Below are 15,238 nucleotides of genomic sequence, written 5' to 3'. Positions count from 1 at the left end.
CACAAGCTGCAGTGGACGAACCAAGAGAAGCAGAGACTATAGGGGACCTACAGCAGACACCAGCTGCAGTGGACGAACCAAGAGAAGCAGAGACTATAGGGGGACCTACAGTAGACACAAGCTGCAGTGGACGAACCAAGAGAAGCAGAGACGATAGGGGGACCTAGAGTAGACACAAGCTGCAGTTGACGAACCAAGAGAAGCAGAGACTATAGGGGACCTACAGCAGACACCAGCTGCAGTGGACGAACCAAGAGAAGCAGAGACGATAGGGGGACCTACAGCAGACACCAGCTGCAGTGGACGAACCAAGAGAAGCAGAGACTATAGGGGACCTACAGTAGACACCAGCTGCAGTGGACGAACCAAGAGAAGCAGAGATGATAGGGGACCTACAGTAGACACCAGCTGCAGTGGACGAACCAAGAGAAGCAGAGACGATAGGGGGACCTAGAGTAGACACAAGCTGCAGTGGACGAACCAAGAGAAGCAGAGACTATAGGGGACCTACAGCAGACACCAGCTGCAGTGGACGAACCAAGAGAAGCAGAGACTATAGGGGACCTACAGTAGACACAAGCTGCAGTGGACGAACCAAGAGATGCAGAGACGATAGGGGGACCTACAGCAGACACCAGCTGCAGTGGACGAACCAAGAGAAGCAGAGAATATAGGGGGACCTACAGCAGACACCAGCTGCAGTGGACGAACCAAGAGAAGCAGAGACGATAGGGGGACCTACAGCAGACACCAGCTGCAGTGGACGAACCAAGAGAAGCAGAGACTATAGGGGGACCTACAGTAGACACAAGCTGCAGTGGACGAACCAAGAGATGCAGAGACTATAGGGGACCTACAGTAGACACCAGCTGCAGTGGACAAACCAAGAGAAGCAGAGACTATAGGGGGACCTACAGTAGACACCAGCTGCAGTGGACGAACCAAGAGAAGCAGAGACTATAGGGGACCTACAGCAGACACCAGCTGCAGTGGACGAACCAAGAGAAGCAGAGACTATAGGGGGACCTACAGCAGACACCAGCTGCAGTGGACGAACCAAGAGAAGCAGAGACGATAGGGGGACCTACAGCAGACACCAGCTGCAGTGGACGAACCAAGAGAAGCAGAGACGATAGGGGGACCTACAGCAGACACCAGCTGCAGTGGACGAACCAAGAGAAGCAGAGACGATAGGGGACCTACAGTAGACACCAACTGCAGTGGACGAACCAAGAGAAGCAGAGACGATAGGGGGACCTACAGTAGACACAAGCTGCAGTGGACGAACCAAGAGAAGCAGAGACTATAGGGGACCTACAGTAGACACCAGCTGCAGTGGACGTACCAAGAGAAGCAGAGACTATAGTGGGACCTACAGTAGACACCAGCTGCAGTGGACGAACCAAGAGATGCAGAGACTATAGGGGACCTACAGTAGACACCAGCTGCAGTGGACGAACCAAGAGAAGCAGAGACTATAGGGGGACCTACAGTAGACACCAGCTGCAGTGGACGAACCAAGAGATGCAGAGACTATAGGGGGACCTACAGTAGACACCAGCTGCAGTGGATGAACCAAGAGAAGCAGAGACTATAGGGGACCTACAGCAGACACCAGCTGCAGTGGACGAACCAAGAGAAGCAGAGACTATAGGGGGACCTACAGTAGACACCAGCTGCAGTGGACGAACCAAGAGAAGCAGAGACGATAGGGGGACCTACAGCAGACACCAGCTGCAGTGGACGAACCAAGAGAAGCAGAGACGATAGGGGGACCTACAGCAGACACCAGCTGCAGTGGACGAACCAAGAGAAGCAGAGACGATAGGGGGACCTACAGTAGACACCAGCTGCAGTGGACGAACCAAGAGAAGCAGAGACTATAGGGGGACCTACAGTAGACACCAGCTGCAGTGGACGAACCAAGAGAAGCAGAGACGATAGGGGGACCTACAGCAGACACCAGCTGCAGTGGACGAACCAAGAGAAGCAGAGACGATAGGGGGACCTACAGCAGACACCAGCTGCAGTGGACGAACCAAGAGAAGCAGAGACGATAGGGGGACCTACAGCAGACACCAGCTGCAGTGGACGAACCAAGAGAAGCAGAGACGATAGGGGGACCTACAGTAGACACCAGCTGCAGTGGACGAACCAAGAGAAGCAGAGACGATAGGGGGACCTACAGCAGACACCAGCTGCAGTGGACGAACCAAGAGAAGCAGAGACGATAGGGGGACCTACAGTAGACACCAGCTGCAGTGGACGAACCAAGAGAAGCAGAGACTATAGGGGGACCTACAGTAGACACCAGCTGCAGTGGACGAACCAAGAGATGCAGAGACTATAGGGGCACCTACAGTAGACACCAGCTGCAGTGGACGAACCAAGAGAAGCAGAGACTATAGGGGACCTACAGTAGACACCAGCTGCAGTGGACGAACCAAGAGAAGCAGAGACTATAGGGGACCTACAGTAGACACCAGCTGCAGTGGACGAACCAAGAGAAGCAGAGACGATAGGGGGACCTACAGCAGACACCAGCTGCAGTGGACGAACCAAGAGAAGCAGAGACGATAGGGGGACCTACAGCAGACACCAGCTGCAGTGGACGAACCAAGAGATGCAGAGACGATAGGGGGACCTACAGCAGACACCAACTGCAGTGGACGAACCAAGAGATGCAGAGACTATAGGGGGACCTACAGCAGACACCAGCTGCAGTGGACGAACCAAGAGAAGCAGAGACTATAGGGGACCTACAGTAGACACCAGCTGCAGTGGACGAACCAAGAGAAGCAGAGACGATAGGGGGACCTACAGCAGACACCAGCTGCAGTGGACGAACCAAGAGAAGCAGAGACGATAGGGGGACCTACAGTAGACACCAGCTGCAGTGGACGAACCAAGAGAAGCAGAGACGATAGGGGACCTAGAGTAGACACAAGCTGCAGTGGACGAACCAAGAGAAGCAGAGACTATAGGGGACCTACAGCAGACACCAGCTGCAGTGGACGAACCAAGAGAAGCAGAGACTATAGGGGGACCTACAGTAGACACAAGCTGCAGTGGACGAACCAAGAGAAGCAGAGACGATAGGGGACCTAGAGTAGACACAAGCTGCAGTTGACGAACCAAGAGAAGCAGAGACTATAGGGGACCTACAGCAGACACCAGCTGCAGTGGACGAACCAAGAGAAGCAGAGACGATAGGGGGACCTACAGCAGACACCAGCTGCAGTGGACGAACCAAGACAAGCAGAGACTATAGGGGGACCTACAGTAGACACCAGCTGCAGTGGACGAACCAAGAGAAGCAGAGATGATAGGGGGACCTACAGTAGACACCAGCTGCAGTGGACGAACCAAGAGAAGCAGAGACGATAGGGGACCTAGAGTAGACACAAGCTGCAGTGGACGAACCAAGAGAAGCAGAGACTATAGGGGGACCTACAGCAGACACCAGCTGCAGTGGACGAACCAAGAGAAGCAGAGACTATAGGGGGACCTACAGTAGACACAAGCTGCAGTGGACGAACCAAGAGATGCAGAGACGATAGGGGGACCTACAGCAGACACCAGCTGCAGTGGACGAACCAAGAGAAGCAGAGAATATAGGGGACCTACAGCAGACACCAGCTGCAGTGGACGAACCAAGAGAAGCAGAGACGATAGGGGGACCTACAGCAGACACCAGCTGCAGTGGACGAACCAAGAGAAGCAGAGACTATAGGGGGACCTACAGTAGACACAAGCTGCAGTGGACGAACCAAGAGATGCAGAGACTATAGGGGACCTACAGTAGACACCAGCTGCAGTGGACAAACCAAGAGAAGCAGAGACTATAGGGGGACCTACAGTAGACACCAGCTGCAGTGGACGAACCAAGAGAAGCAGAGACTATAGGGGACCTACAGCAGACACCAGCTGCAGTGGACGAACCAAGAGAAGCAGAGACTATAGGGGACCTACAGCAGACACCAGCTGCAGTGGACGAACCAAGAGAAGCAGAGACGATAGGGGACCTACAGCAGACACCAGCTGCAGTGGACGAACCAAGAGAAGCAGAGAAGATAGGGGGACCTACAGCAGACACCAGCTGCAGTGGACGAACCAAGAGAAGCAGAGACGATAGGGGGACCTACAGTAGACACCAGCTGCAGTGGACGAACCAAGAGAAGCAGAGACGATAGGGGGACCTACAGTAGACACAAGCTGCAGTGGACGAACCAAGAGAAGCAGAGACTATAGGGGACCTACAGTAGACACCAGCTGCAGTGGACGTACCAAGAGAAGCAGAGACTATAGTGGGACCTACAGTAGACACCAGCTGCAGTGGACGAACCAAGAGATGCAGAGACTATAGGGGGACCTACAGTAGACACCAGCTGCAGTGGACGAACCAAGAGAAGCAGAGACTATAGGGGGACCTACAGTAGACACCAGCTGCAGTGGACGAACCAAGAGATGCAGAGACTATAGGGGGACCTACAGTAGACACCAGCTGCAGTGGACGAACCAAGAGAAGCAGAGACTATAGGGGACCTACAGCAGACACCAGCTGCAGTGGACGAACCAAGAGAAGCAGAGACTATAGGGGGACCTACAGTAGACACCAGCTGCAGTGGACGAACCAAGAGAAGCAGAGACGATAGGGGACCTACAGCAGACACCAGCTGCAGTGGACGAACCAAGAGAAGCAGAGACGATAGGGGACCTACAGCAGACACCAGCTGCAGTGGACGAACCAAGAGAAGCAGAGACGATAGGGGACCTACAGTAGACACCAGCTGCAGTGGACGAACCAAGAGAAGCAGAGACTATAGGGGGACCTACAGTAGACACCAGCTGCAGTGGACGTACCAAGAGAAGCAGAGACTATAGGGGACCTACAGTAGACACCAGCTGCAGTGGACGAACCAAGAGAAGCAGAGACTATAGGGGACCTACAGTAGACACCAGCTGCAGTGGACGAACCAAGAGATGCAGAGACTATAGGGGGGACCTACAGTAGACACCAGCTGCAGTGGACGAACCAAGAGAAGCAGAGACTATAGGGGGACCTACAGTAGACACCAGCTGCAGTGGACGAACCAAGAGAAGCAGAGACGATAGGGGGACCTACAGCAGACACCAGCTGCAGTGGACGAACCAAGAGAAGCAGAGACGATAGGGGACCTACAGCAGACACCAGCTGCAGTGGACGAACCAAGAGAAGCAGAGACGATAGGGGGACCTACAGTAGACACCAGCTGCAGTGGACGAACCAAGAGATGCAGAGACTATAGGGGACCTACAGTAGACACCAGCTGCAGTGGACGAACCAAGAGAAGCAGAGACTATAGGGGGACCTACAGCAGACACCAGCTGCAGTGGACGAACCAAGAGAAGCAGAGACTATAGGGGGACCTACAGTAGACACCAGCTGCAGTGGACGAACCAAGAGAAGCAGAGACGATAGGGGACCTACAGCAGACACCAGCTGCAGTGGACGAACCAAGAGAAGCAGAGACGATAGGGGGACCTACAGCAGACACCAGCTGCAGTGGACGAACCAAGAGAAGCAGAGACGATAGGGGACCTACAGTAGACACCAGCTGCAGTGGACGAACCAAGAGAAGCAGAGACGATAGGGGACCTACAGTAGACACCAGCTGCAGTGGACGAACCAAGAGAAGCAGAGACGATAGGGGACCTACAGTAGACACAAGCTGCAGTGGACGAACCAAGAGAAGCAGAGACTATAGGGGGACCTACAGTAGACACCAGCTGCAGTGGACGTACCAAGAGAAGCAGAGACTATAGGGGGACCTACAGTAGACACCAGCTGCAGTGGACGAACCAAGAGAAGCAGAGACGATAGGGGACCTACAGTAGACACCAGCTGCAGTGGACGAACCAAGAGAAGCAGAGACGATAGGGGGACCTACAGTAGACACCAGCTGCAGTGGACGAACCAAGAGATGCAGAGACTATAGGGGACCTACAGTAGACACCAGCTGCAGTGGACGAACCAAGAGAAGCAGAGACGATAGGGGACCTACAGTAGACACCAGCTGCAGTGGACGAACCAAGAGAAGCAGAGACGATAGAGGGACCTACAGTAGACAAGCTGCAGTGGACGAACCAAGAGATGCAGAGACTATAGGGGGACCTACAGTAGACACAAGCTGCAGTGGACGAACCAAGAGAAGCAGAGATGATAGGGGGACCTACAGTAGACACCAGCTGCAGTGGACGAACCAAGAGAAGCAGAGATGATAGGGGGACCTACAGTAGACACCAGCTGCAGTGGACGAACCAAGAGAAGCAGAGACGATAAGGGGAAGAGGGGGACCTACAGTAGACACCAGCTGCAGTGGACGAACCAAGAGAAGCAGAGACGATAAGGGGAAGAGGGGGACCTACAGCAGACACCAGCTGCAGTGGACGAACCAAGAGATGCAGAGACGATAAGGGGAAGAGGGGGACCTACAGTAGACACCGATTCTGAAAAGGAGACAGACATACTGTACATTCAGACCCAAGATGATTGGCACCTTTGATGGCCATGTTCTGTTATAATCTCCACCCGGCACAGCCAGAAGAGGACAGGCCAACCCCACATAGCCTGGTTCCTCTCTAGGTTTCTTCCTAGGTTTTGGCCTTTTCTAGGGAGTTTTTCCTAGCCACCGTGCTTCTACACCTGCATTGCTTGCTGTTTGGGGTTTTAGGCTGGGTTTCTGTACAGCACTTTGAGATATCAGCTGATGTACGAAGGGCTATATAAATAAAATTTGATTGATTGATAAGGATGTGCAAAAAAATACATAATACCAACACTGAGCTATGCTGTACGCTAAAAAAAAAGGAACAATTTTACTAAGACAAATTGATCAGAGAAAAATATTTTATTTAATAAGTAATATATTTATTTTCTGAAAAATATTTTGGGCACCCCTGTTTTCAATAACGTTTTCTTTCTTCCCCCTGGTTAAAAAAAGGGGCGTGTCAATGGGCGTGGTCAGTCCGGCATGGCTGAATTTCAGAAGAAAAAAATAAGAAGAGGCCCCCCATCTTGGCAGTCGACAGGATCTTCGACCATTCCTCTATACAGAATCTTTACAGATCCTTGATATCCGAGCGTCTGCGCTTATAGCCCGCCCTCTTCAATTCAAACTACAGGTTTTAAATGGTCAATTCACCATTTCTTTGTTCATTTTTATGTGTTGCTTGGTGTTTTTGTCTTGCTGGAAGATCCACTTCTGAACAGAGGCAACCAACCAGGTTTTTGATGCCGTTGACCTTCATTTTTAATTTTTATTTTACCTTTATTGCAAGTCAGTTAAGAAGAAATTCTTATTTTCAATGATGGCCTAGGAACAATGGGTTAACTGGTCTAGGAACAGTGGGTTAACTGGTCTAGGAACAGTGGGTTAACTGGTCTAGGAACAGTGGGTTAACAGGTCTAGGAACAGTGGGTTAACTGGTCTAGGAACAGTGGGTTAACAGCCTCTTCAGGGGCAGAACGACAGATTTGTACCTTGTCAGCTCGGGGATTCGAACTTGCAACCTTTCGGTTACTAGTCCAACGCTCTAACCACTAGGCTACCCTGCCGCCCCTCCACTCTAACCACTAGGCTACCCTGCCGCCCCTCCACTCTAACCACTAGGCTACCCTGCCGCCTCTACACTCTAACCACTAGGCTACCCTGCCACCTCTACACTCTAACCACTAGGCTACCCTGCCGCCCCTCCACTCTAACCACTAGGCTACCCTGCTGCCTCTACACTCTAACCACTAGGCTACCCTGCCACCCTCCACTCTAACCACTAGGCTACCCTGCTGCCCCTCCACTCTAACCACTAGGCTACCCTGCCACCTCTACACTCTAACCACTAGGCTACCCTGCCACCTCTACACTCTAACCAATAGGCTACCTGCTGCCTCTACACTCTAACCACTAGGCTACCCTGCCACCCCTCCACTCTAACCACTAGGCTACCCTGCTGCCCCTACACTCTAACCACTAGGCTACCCTGCCGCCTCTACACTCTAACCACTAGGCTACCCTGCCTCCTCTACACTCTAACCACTAGGCTACCTGCCACCCCTCCACTCTAACCACTAGGCTACCCTGCTGCCCCTACACTCTAACCACTAGGCTACCCTGTCACCTCTACACTCTAACCACTAGGCTACCCTGCTGCCCCTACACTCTAACCACTAGGCTACCCTGCCGCCTCTACACTCTAACCACTAGGCTACCCTGCCTCCTCTACACTCTAACCACTAGGCTACCTGCCCCCTCTACACTCTAACCACTAGGCTACCCTGCCTCCTCTACACTCTAACCACTAGGCTACCCTGCCTCCTCTACACTCTAACCACTAGTCTACCCTGCCTCCTCTACACTCTAACCACTAGGCTACCCTGCCGCCTCTACACTCTAACCACTAGGCTACCTGCCGCCTCTACACTCTAACCAATAGGCTACCTGCCGCCTCTACACTCTAACCTATAGGCTACCTGCTGCCTCTACACTCTAAGCAAAATTAGAACTCTCCACACATCCACCCCTTAAACACACACACACACACACACACACACACACACACACACACACCTGCTCCATTTAACTATTTAACTTAAATCAAACCTTTATTTTATATACTATTGATTCATCTGCTCAAACCAAGACACTATTCATATTATATTTGTAACACTCATACTTGACATAACATTCATTTCTACTGTATCTTCCAGGTTGTAAATTCTACATGTCAGTTATTCAGCTGACGCGGTTATCCAGAGAGACACCCGAGTGTCCCGGGGATTTACTGAACAATGTGAGCCACGACGACAAAACAGAAACAGCAGTACAATTAGAGCAACGGGTTTATTAGAAAACTGCATGGTTAGAGAAGAAGAGGCAGGAGGGACAGTTCAGGACACATTCAGAGAGATGGAAAACGGCACATTTCGTTAGACATTCTGGGTATGTCCCATTTTAGACACGGGTTCCCTCTATTACAGGGTACCATTTTAGACACGGGTTCCCTCTATTACAGGGTACCATTTTAGACACGGGTTCCCTCTATTACAGGGTACCATTTTAGACAACACGGAACTTGTAAATCTATAACGTCCGAATTCAGAAATCGTCGTGGAGTTCTCCTGAAGATCTCACCATCACAATTTTTGATGTTGTTTTTTTTGTTGTTGAATTTTTACCCCCTTTTTCATGGTGTCCAATTGTTTTAGTAGCTACTATCTTGTCTCATCGCTACAACTCCCGTACGGGCTCGGGAGAGACGAAGGTTGAAAGTCATGCGTCCTCCGATACACAACCCAACCAAGCCGCACTGCTTCTTAACACAGAGCGCATCCAACCCGGAAGCCAGACGCACCAAGGTGTCGGAGGAAACAGTCCACCATTTTTAACAGTCAGACTATAATTCAGATTATCATTTTTATTATATTATAAAGTTCCCAGTTGTCTTGAAGGCACCAGATGTAGTGAATAGGCATCTCCTCGTTGTTATAATTTAGAGTTTAGACTTCATCATGGACATCATCTTCTCCATCTTGATAGCCAGGGTCATGTCTCCTTTAATCATCAGCTTCCCTGACATAAAGGCCATGGTGGGCTTTAGTTTGCCTGGAGAGAGAGAACCACAACATGTTACGAGAGAGAGAGAGAGAGAGAGAGAGAGAGAGAGAGAGAGAGAGAGAGAGAGAGAGAGAGAGAGAGAGAGAGAGAGAGAGAGAGAGAGAGAGAGAGAGAACCACAACATGTTACGAGAGAGAGAGAGAACCACAACATGTTACGAGAGAGAGAGAGAACCACAACATGTTACGAGAGAGAGAGAGAACCACAACATGTTACGAGAGAGAGAGAAACCACAACATGTTACGAGAGAGAGAGAGAACCACAACATGTTACGAGAGAGAGAGAGAACCACAACATGTTACGAGAGAGAGAGAACCACAACATGTTACGAGAGAGAGAGAACCACAACATGTTACGAGAGAGAGAGAGAGAGAGAGAGAGAGAGAGAGAACCACAACATGTTACGAGAGAGAGAGAGAGCCACAACATGTTACGAGAGAGAGAGAGAGAGAGAGAGAGAACCACAACATGTTACGAGAGAGAGAGAGAGCCACAACATGTTACGAGAGAGAGAGAGAGAGAGAGAGAGAGAGAGAGAACCACAACATGTTACGAGAGAGAGAGAGAGAGAGAGAGAGAGAGAGAGAGAGAACCACAACATGTTACGAGAGAGAGAGAGAGAACCACAACATGTTACGAGAGAGAGAGAGACAGAGAGAGAGAGAGAACCACAACATGTTACGAGAGAGAGACAGAGAGAGAGAGAACCACAACATGTTACGAGAGAGAGAGAGAGAGAGAGAGAGAGAGAACCACAACATGTTACGAGAGAGAGAACCACAACATGTTACGAGAGAGAGACAGAGAGAGAGAGAACCACAACATGTTACGAGAGAGAGAGAGACAGAGAGAGAGAGACAGAGAGAGAGAGAACCACAACATGTTACGAGAGAGAGAGAGCCACAACATGAAGAAAGCGGCACCATGTGTATCACTAAAGAGAGAACTATAGTGGCAAAGACATCAGAAATAACTAATGAAAAAAAAGCAAACGTGGCCGTGTTCATCAGGCAAACAGAAACGTTTCTCATTGGACCCGTCTAGAGTCATATTCAATATTCAATAGTCATATTCAATAGGAACCAAATGTTGCAAAAATGGTTTGCTACGGTGAATAGGACCCAGGTGAGCGGCAGGTATTCCCCTTGCTGTTTCAGTTCTGTTTTCATCCGTTTCGTACCCAATGAACACGACCCAGCTATCCAGTCAGTCACACTAACCTGCAAACATCTTGGTGAAGTCGGCGCTGTCCATGGTCATGACCACGTCAGCTTTGACTGGGGGTTCTCCACTACCCGCACTGCCCCCACCGTTCTTCATGTCTATGAACCACACTCCTGCATGCTCACCTGGAACACAGACACACTACTATAGCCTCCCCTTCACAACAACTGAAGATGGAGACTAATGGACAGTCAAACATCACAAAATAATCACTTTCGGAGTTGCCTGCGTTGTCCACCGAGTGTAATGCAACAGGAGAGTAGAGGAAGTGATGAAACAGGGGAGTAGGGGAAGTGATGAAACAGGGGAAGTGATGAAACAGGGAGATGGGGAAGTGATGAAACAGGGGAAGTGATGAAACAGGGGAAGTGATGAAACAGGGGAAGTGATGAAACAGGGGAAGTGATGAAACAGGGGAAGTGATGAAACAGGGGAGTAGGGGAAGTGATGAAACAGGGGAGTAGGGGAAGTGATGAAACAGGGGAGTAGGGGAAGTGATGAAACAGGGGAGTAGGGGAAGTGATGAAACAGGGGAGTAGAGGAAGTGATGAAACAGGGAAGTGATGAAACAGGGGAGTAGAGGAAGTGATGAAACAGGGGAAGTGATGAAACAGGGGAGTAGGGGAAGTGATGAAACAGGGGAGTAGGGGAAGTGATGAAACAGGGGAGTAGGGGAAGTGATGAAACAGGGGAGTAGAGGAAGTGATGAAACAGGGGAGTAGAGGAAGTGATGAAACAGGGGAAGTGATGAAACAGGGGAGTAGGGGAAGTGATGAAACAGGGGAGTAGAGGAAGTGATGAAACAGGGGAGTAGAGGAAGTGATGAAACAGGGAAGTGATGAAACAGGGAGTAGGGGAAGTGATGAAACAGGGGAGTAGGGGAAGTGATGAAACAGGGGAGTAGAGGAAGTGATGAAACAGGGGAAGTGATGAAACAGGGGAAGTGATGAAACAGGGGAGTAGGGGAAGTGATGAAACAGGGGAGTAAGAGGAAGTGATGAAACAGGGGAGTAGGGGAAGTGATGAAACAGGGGAGTAGGGGAAGTGATGAAACAGGAGAGTAGGGGAAGTGATGAAACAGGGGAGTAGGGGAAGTGATGAAACAGGGGAGTAGGGGAAGTGATGAAACAGGGGAGTAGGGGAAGTGATGAAACAGGGGAGTAGGGGAAGTGATGAATGGCTTCTTATCCACAGAGGACCCGTGTGGGTACAGGGTTGTGTTGCATGAACTCTTATCCACAGAGGACCAGTGTGGGTACAGGGTTGTGTTGCATGACCTCTTATCCACAGAGGACCAGTGTGGGTACAGGGTTGTGTTGCATGACCTCTTATCCACAGAGGACCAGTGTGGGTACAGGGTTGTGTTGCATGACCTCTTATCCACAGAGGACCCGTGTGGGTACAGGGTTGTGTTGCATGACCTCTTATCCACAGAGGACCAGTGTGGGTACAGGGTTGTGTTGCATGACCTCTTATCCACAGAGGACCAGTGTGGGTGCAGGGTTGTGTTGCATGACCTCTTATCCACAGAGGACCAGTGTGGGTACAGGGTTGTGTTGCATGACCTCTTATCCACAGAGGCCCAGTGTGGGTACAGGGTTGTGTTGCATGACCTCTTATCCACAGAGGACCAGTGTGGGTACAGGGTTGTGTTGCATGACCTCTTATCCACAGAGGACCAGTGTGGGTACAGGGTTGTGTTGCATGAACTCTTATCCACAGAGGACCAGTGTGGGTACAGGGTTGTGTTGCATGACCTCTTATCCACAGAGGACCAGTGTGGGTACAGGGTTGTGTTGCATGGCTTGTTATCCACAGAGGACCAGTGTGGGTACAGGGTTGTGTTGCATGGCTTCTTATCCACAGAGGATCAAGCAAAAACACACCTGATTCAACTACCAATGTTTTGAAGTCTAGGATTAGTTGAAATCAGGTGTTTCCTGGTTGGTAAGAACCAAAGCCTGTAGATATGATTGGACCCCCCCCTGTTATGATGAATAATAATGATCTGTTTATTTGAATAACTTCAGGTGAGGTGACGATAATCTTACATAAGACATGTTTGTAAGTTAACATTTGGAAATGAATAAAAAGGTATTATTTAAAGGGGTGGTATTATTTAAAGGGGTGGTATTATGTAAGGGGGTGGTATTATGTAAAGGGGTGGTATTATGTAAAGGGGTGGTATTATGTAAAGGGGTGGTATTATGTAAAGGGGTGGTATTATGTAAAGGGGTGGTATTATTTAAAGGGGTGGTATTATTTAAAGGGTGGTATTATTTAAAGGGGCGGTATTATTTAAAGGGGCGGTATTATTTAAAGGGGTAGTATTATTTGGAACAGCCATGGGCTTAAAGGGTACACTCAGTAACCATTAAACACAGTCCGGAATTATTTTAATCAAATATTTTCTTTAAAAATACATTTTAAGTGATAACTTCACATGAGACTCATCTTTCATTTTATCTCCACAGTACATGTTAGAAAAAAAATTAAGTTAGATTTTGTTGGGTTTAGTAGGTACACTTTCCTCAACACCTAGTTGGCAGTCCTAGGGTTGTGACAACATACCATCTATACTAAAGGTCGACCGATAATGATTTTTCAACGCCGATACCGATTAATTGGCCGATTAATTAATTTATTTGTAATAATGACAATTACAACAATACTGAACGAACACTTATTTTAACTTAATATAATACATAAATTAAATCAATTTAGTCTCAAGTAAATAATGAAACATGTTCAATTTGGTTTAAGTAATGCAAAAACAAAGTGTTGGAGAAGAAAGTAAAAGTGCAATATGTGCCATGTAAGAAAGCTAACGTTTCAGTTCCTTGCTCAGAACATGAGAACATATGAAAACTGGTGGTTCCTTTTAACACGAATCTTCAATATTCCCAGGTAAGAAGTTTTAGGTTGTAATTATTATAGGAATTATAGGACTATTTCCTTCTATACCATTTGTATTTCATTAACCTTTGACTATTGGATGTTCTTATAGGCACTTTAGTATTGCCAGTCTAGCAGTATAGCTTCCGTCCCTCTCCTCGCCCCTAACTGGGCTCGAAACAGCAACACAACGACAACAGCCACCATCAGAGCAGCGTTACCCATGCAGAGCAAGGGGAACAACTACTAGAAGGCTCAGAGCGAGTGACATTTGAAACGCTATTAGCGCGCGCTAACTAGCTAGCCATTTCACTTCGGGTCACACCAGCCTCATCTCGGGAGTTGATAGGCTTGAAGTCATAAACAGTGCAATGCTTGACGCACAACGAAGAGCTGCTGGCAAAACGCACGAAAGTGCTGTTTGAATGAATGTTTACGCGCCTGCTTCTGCCTACCACCGCTCAGTCAGATTATATGTAACGCAGGACACGCTAGATAATATCTAGTAATATCATCAACCATGTGTAGTTAACTAGTGATTATTATTGATTGTTTTATATAAGATAAGTTTAATGCTAGCTAGCAATTTACCTTGGCTTCTACTGCATTTGCGTAACAGGCAGTCTCCTTGTGGAGTGCAACGAGAGAGAGGCAGGTTGTTATTGCGTTGGACTAGTTAACTGTAAGGTTGCAAGATTGGATCCCCGAGCTGACAAGGTGAAAATATGTCGTTCTGCCCCTGAACGAGGCAGTTAACCCACTGTTCCCAGGCCGTCATTGAAAATAAGAATGTGTTCTTAACTGACTTGCCGAGTTAAATAAAGATTAAATAAAAGGTGGAAAAAATTAAATAATACAAAAATAATAATAATAAAAATCGGCACCAAAAATACAGATTTCCGATTGTTATGAAAACTTGAAATCGGCCCAAATTAATCGGTTGACCTCTAGTCTATACAGCGCCTTCGGAAAGTGATCAGACCGGTCGACCTCTGATCTATACAGCGCCTTCGGAAAGTAATCAGACCCTTGACCTTTTCCACATTTTGTTACAGCCTTATTCTAAAATGGAATAAGACTGGGGTGAAGGTTCACCTTCCAACAGGACAACGACCCTATGCACACAGCCAAGACAACACTGGAGTGGCTTCGGGACAAGTCTCTGAATGTCCTTGAGTGGCCCAGGCGGAGCCCGGACTTGATCGAACATCTCTGGAGAGACCTGAAAATATCTGTGCAGCAACACTCCCCATACAACCTGACAGAGCTTGAGAGGATCTGCAGAGAAGAATGGGAGAAACTCCCCAAATACAGGTGTGCCAAGCTTCTAGCTTCACACCCAAGAAGACTTGAGGCTGTAATCACTACCAAAGGTTCTTCAACAAAGTACCGAGTAAAGGGTCTGAATACTTATGGAAATGAATATGAAATGTTATTTTAATATAAATTAGCAATCATTTCTAATT

At 48.8% G+C, this 15,238-nt stretch overlaps 1 protein-coding gene across 1 annotated transcript in view; it reads right to left on the bottom strand.

Moving 5' to 3' along the window:
- Positions 1 to 8,860: 8,860 nt before the first annotated feature.
- Positions 8,861 to 15,238, bottom strand: part of LOC118380053 (hydroxysteroid dehydrogenase-like protein 2) — a 28,133-nt gene continuing 21,755 nt past the window's right edge. The window contains exons 9-10 of the mRNA XM_052500901.1: positions 10,874 to 11,002; positions 8,861 to 9,641 (exon numbers count right to left, since the gene is read on the bottom strand). Coding sequence (XP_052356861.1) covers positions 9,529 to 9,641; positions 10,874 to 11,002 — 242 coding nt within the window. The 3' untranslated portion in view covers positions 8,861 to 9,528. The remainder of the gene's footprint in view (positions 9,642 to 10,873; positions 11,003 to 15,238) is intronic.

This window comes from Oncorhynchus keta, unplaced genomic scaffold (assembly GCF_023373465.1).
Source record: "Oncorhynchus keta strain PuntledgeMale-10-30-2019 unplaced genomic scaffold, Oket_V2 Un_contig_12263_pilon_pilon, whole genome shotgun sequence".
NCBI classification, from domain to species: Eukaryota; Metazoa; Chordata; class Actinopteri; order Salmoniformes; family Salmonidae; genus Oncorhynchus; species Oncorhynchus keta.
This window is presented reverse-complemented; position numbering and strand designations above follow the sequence as displayed.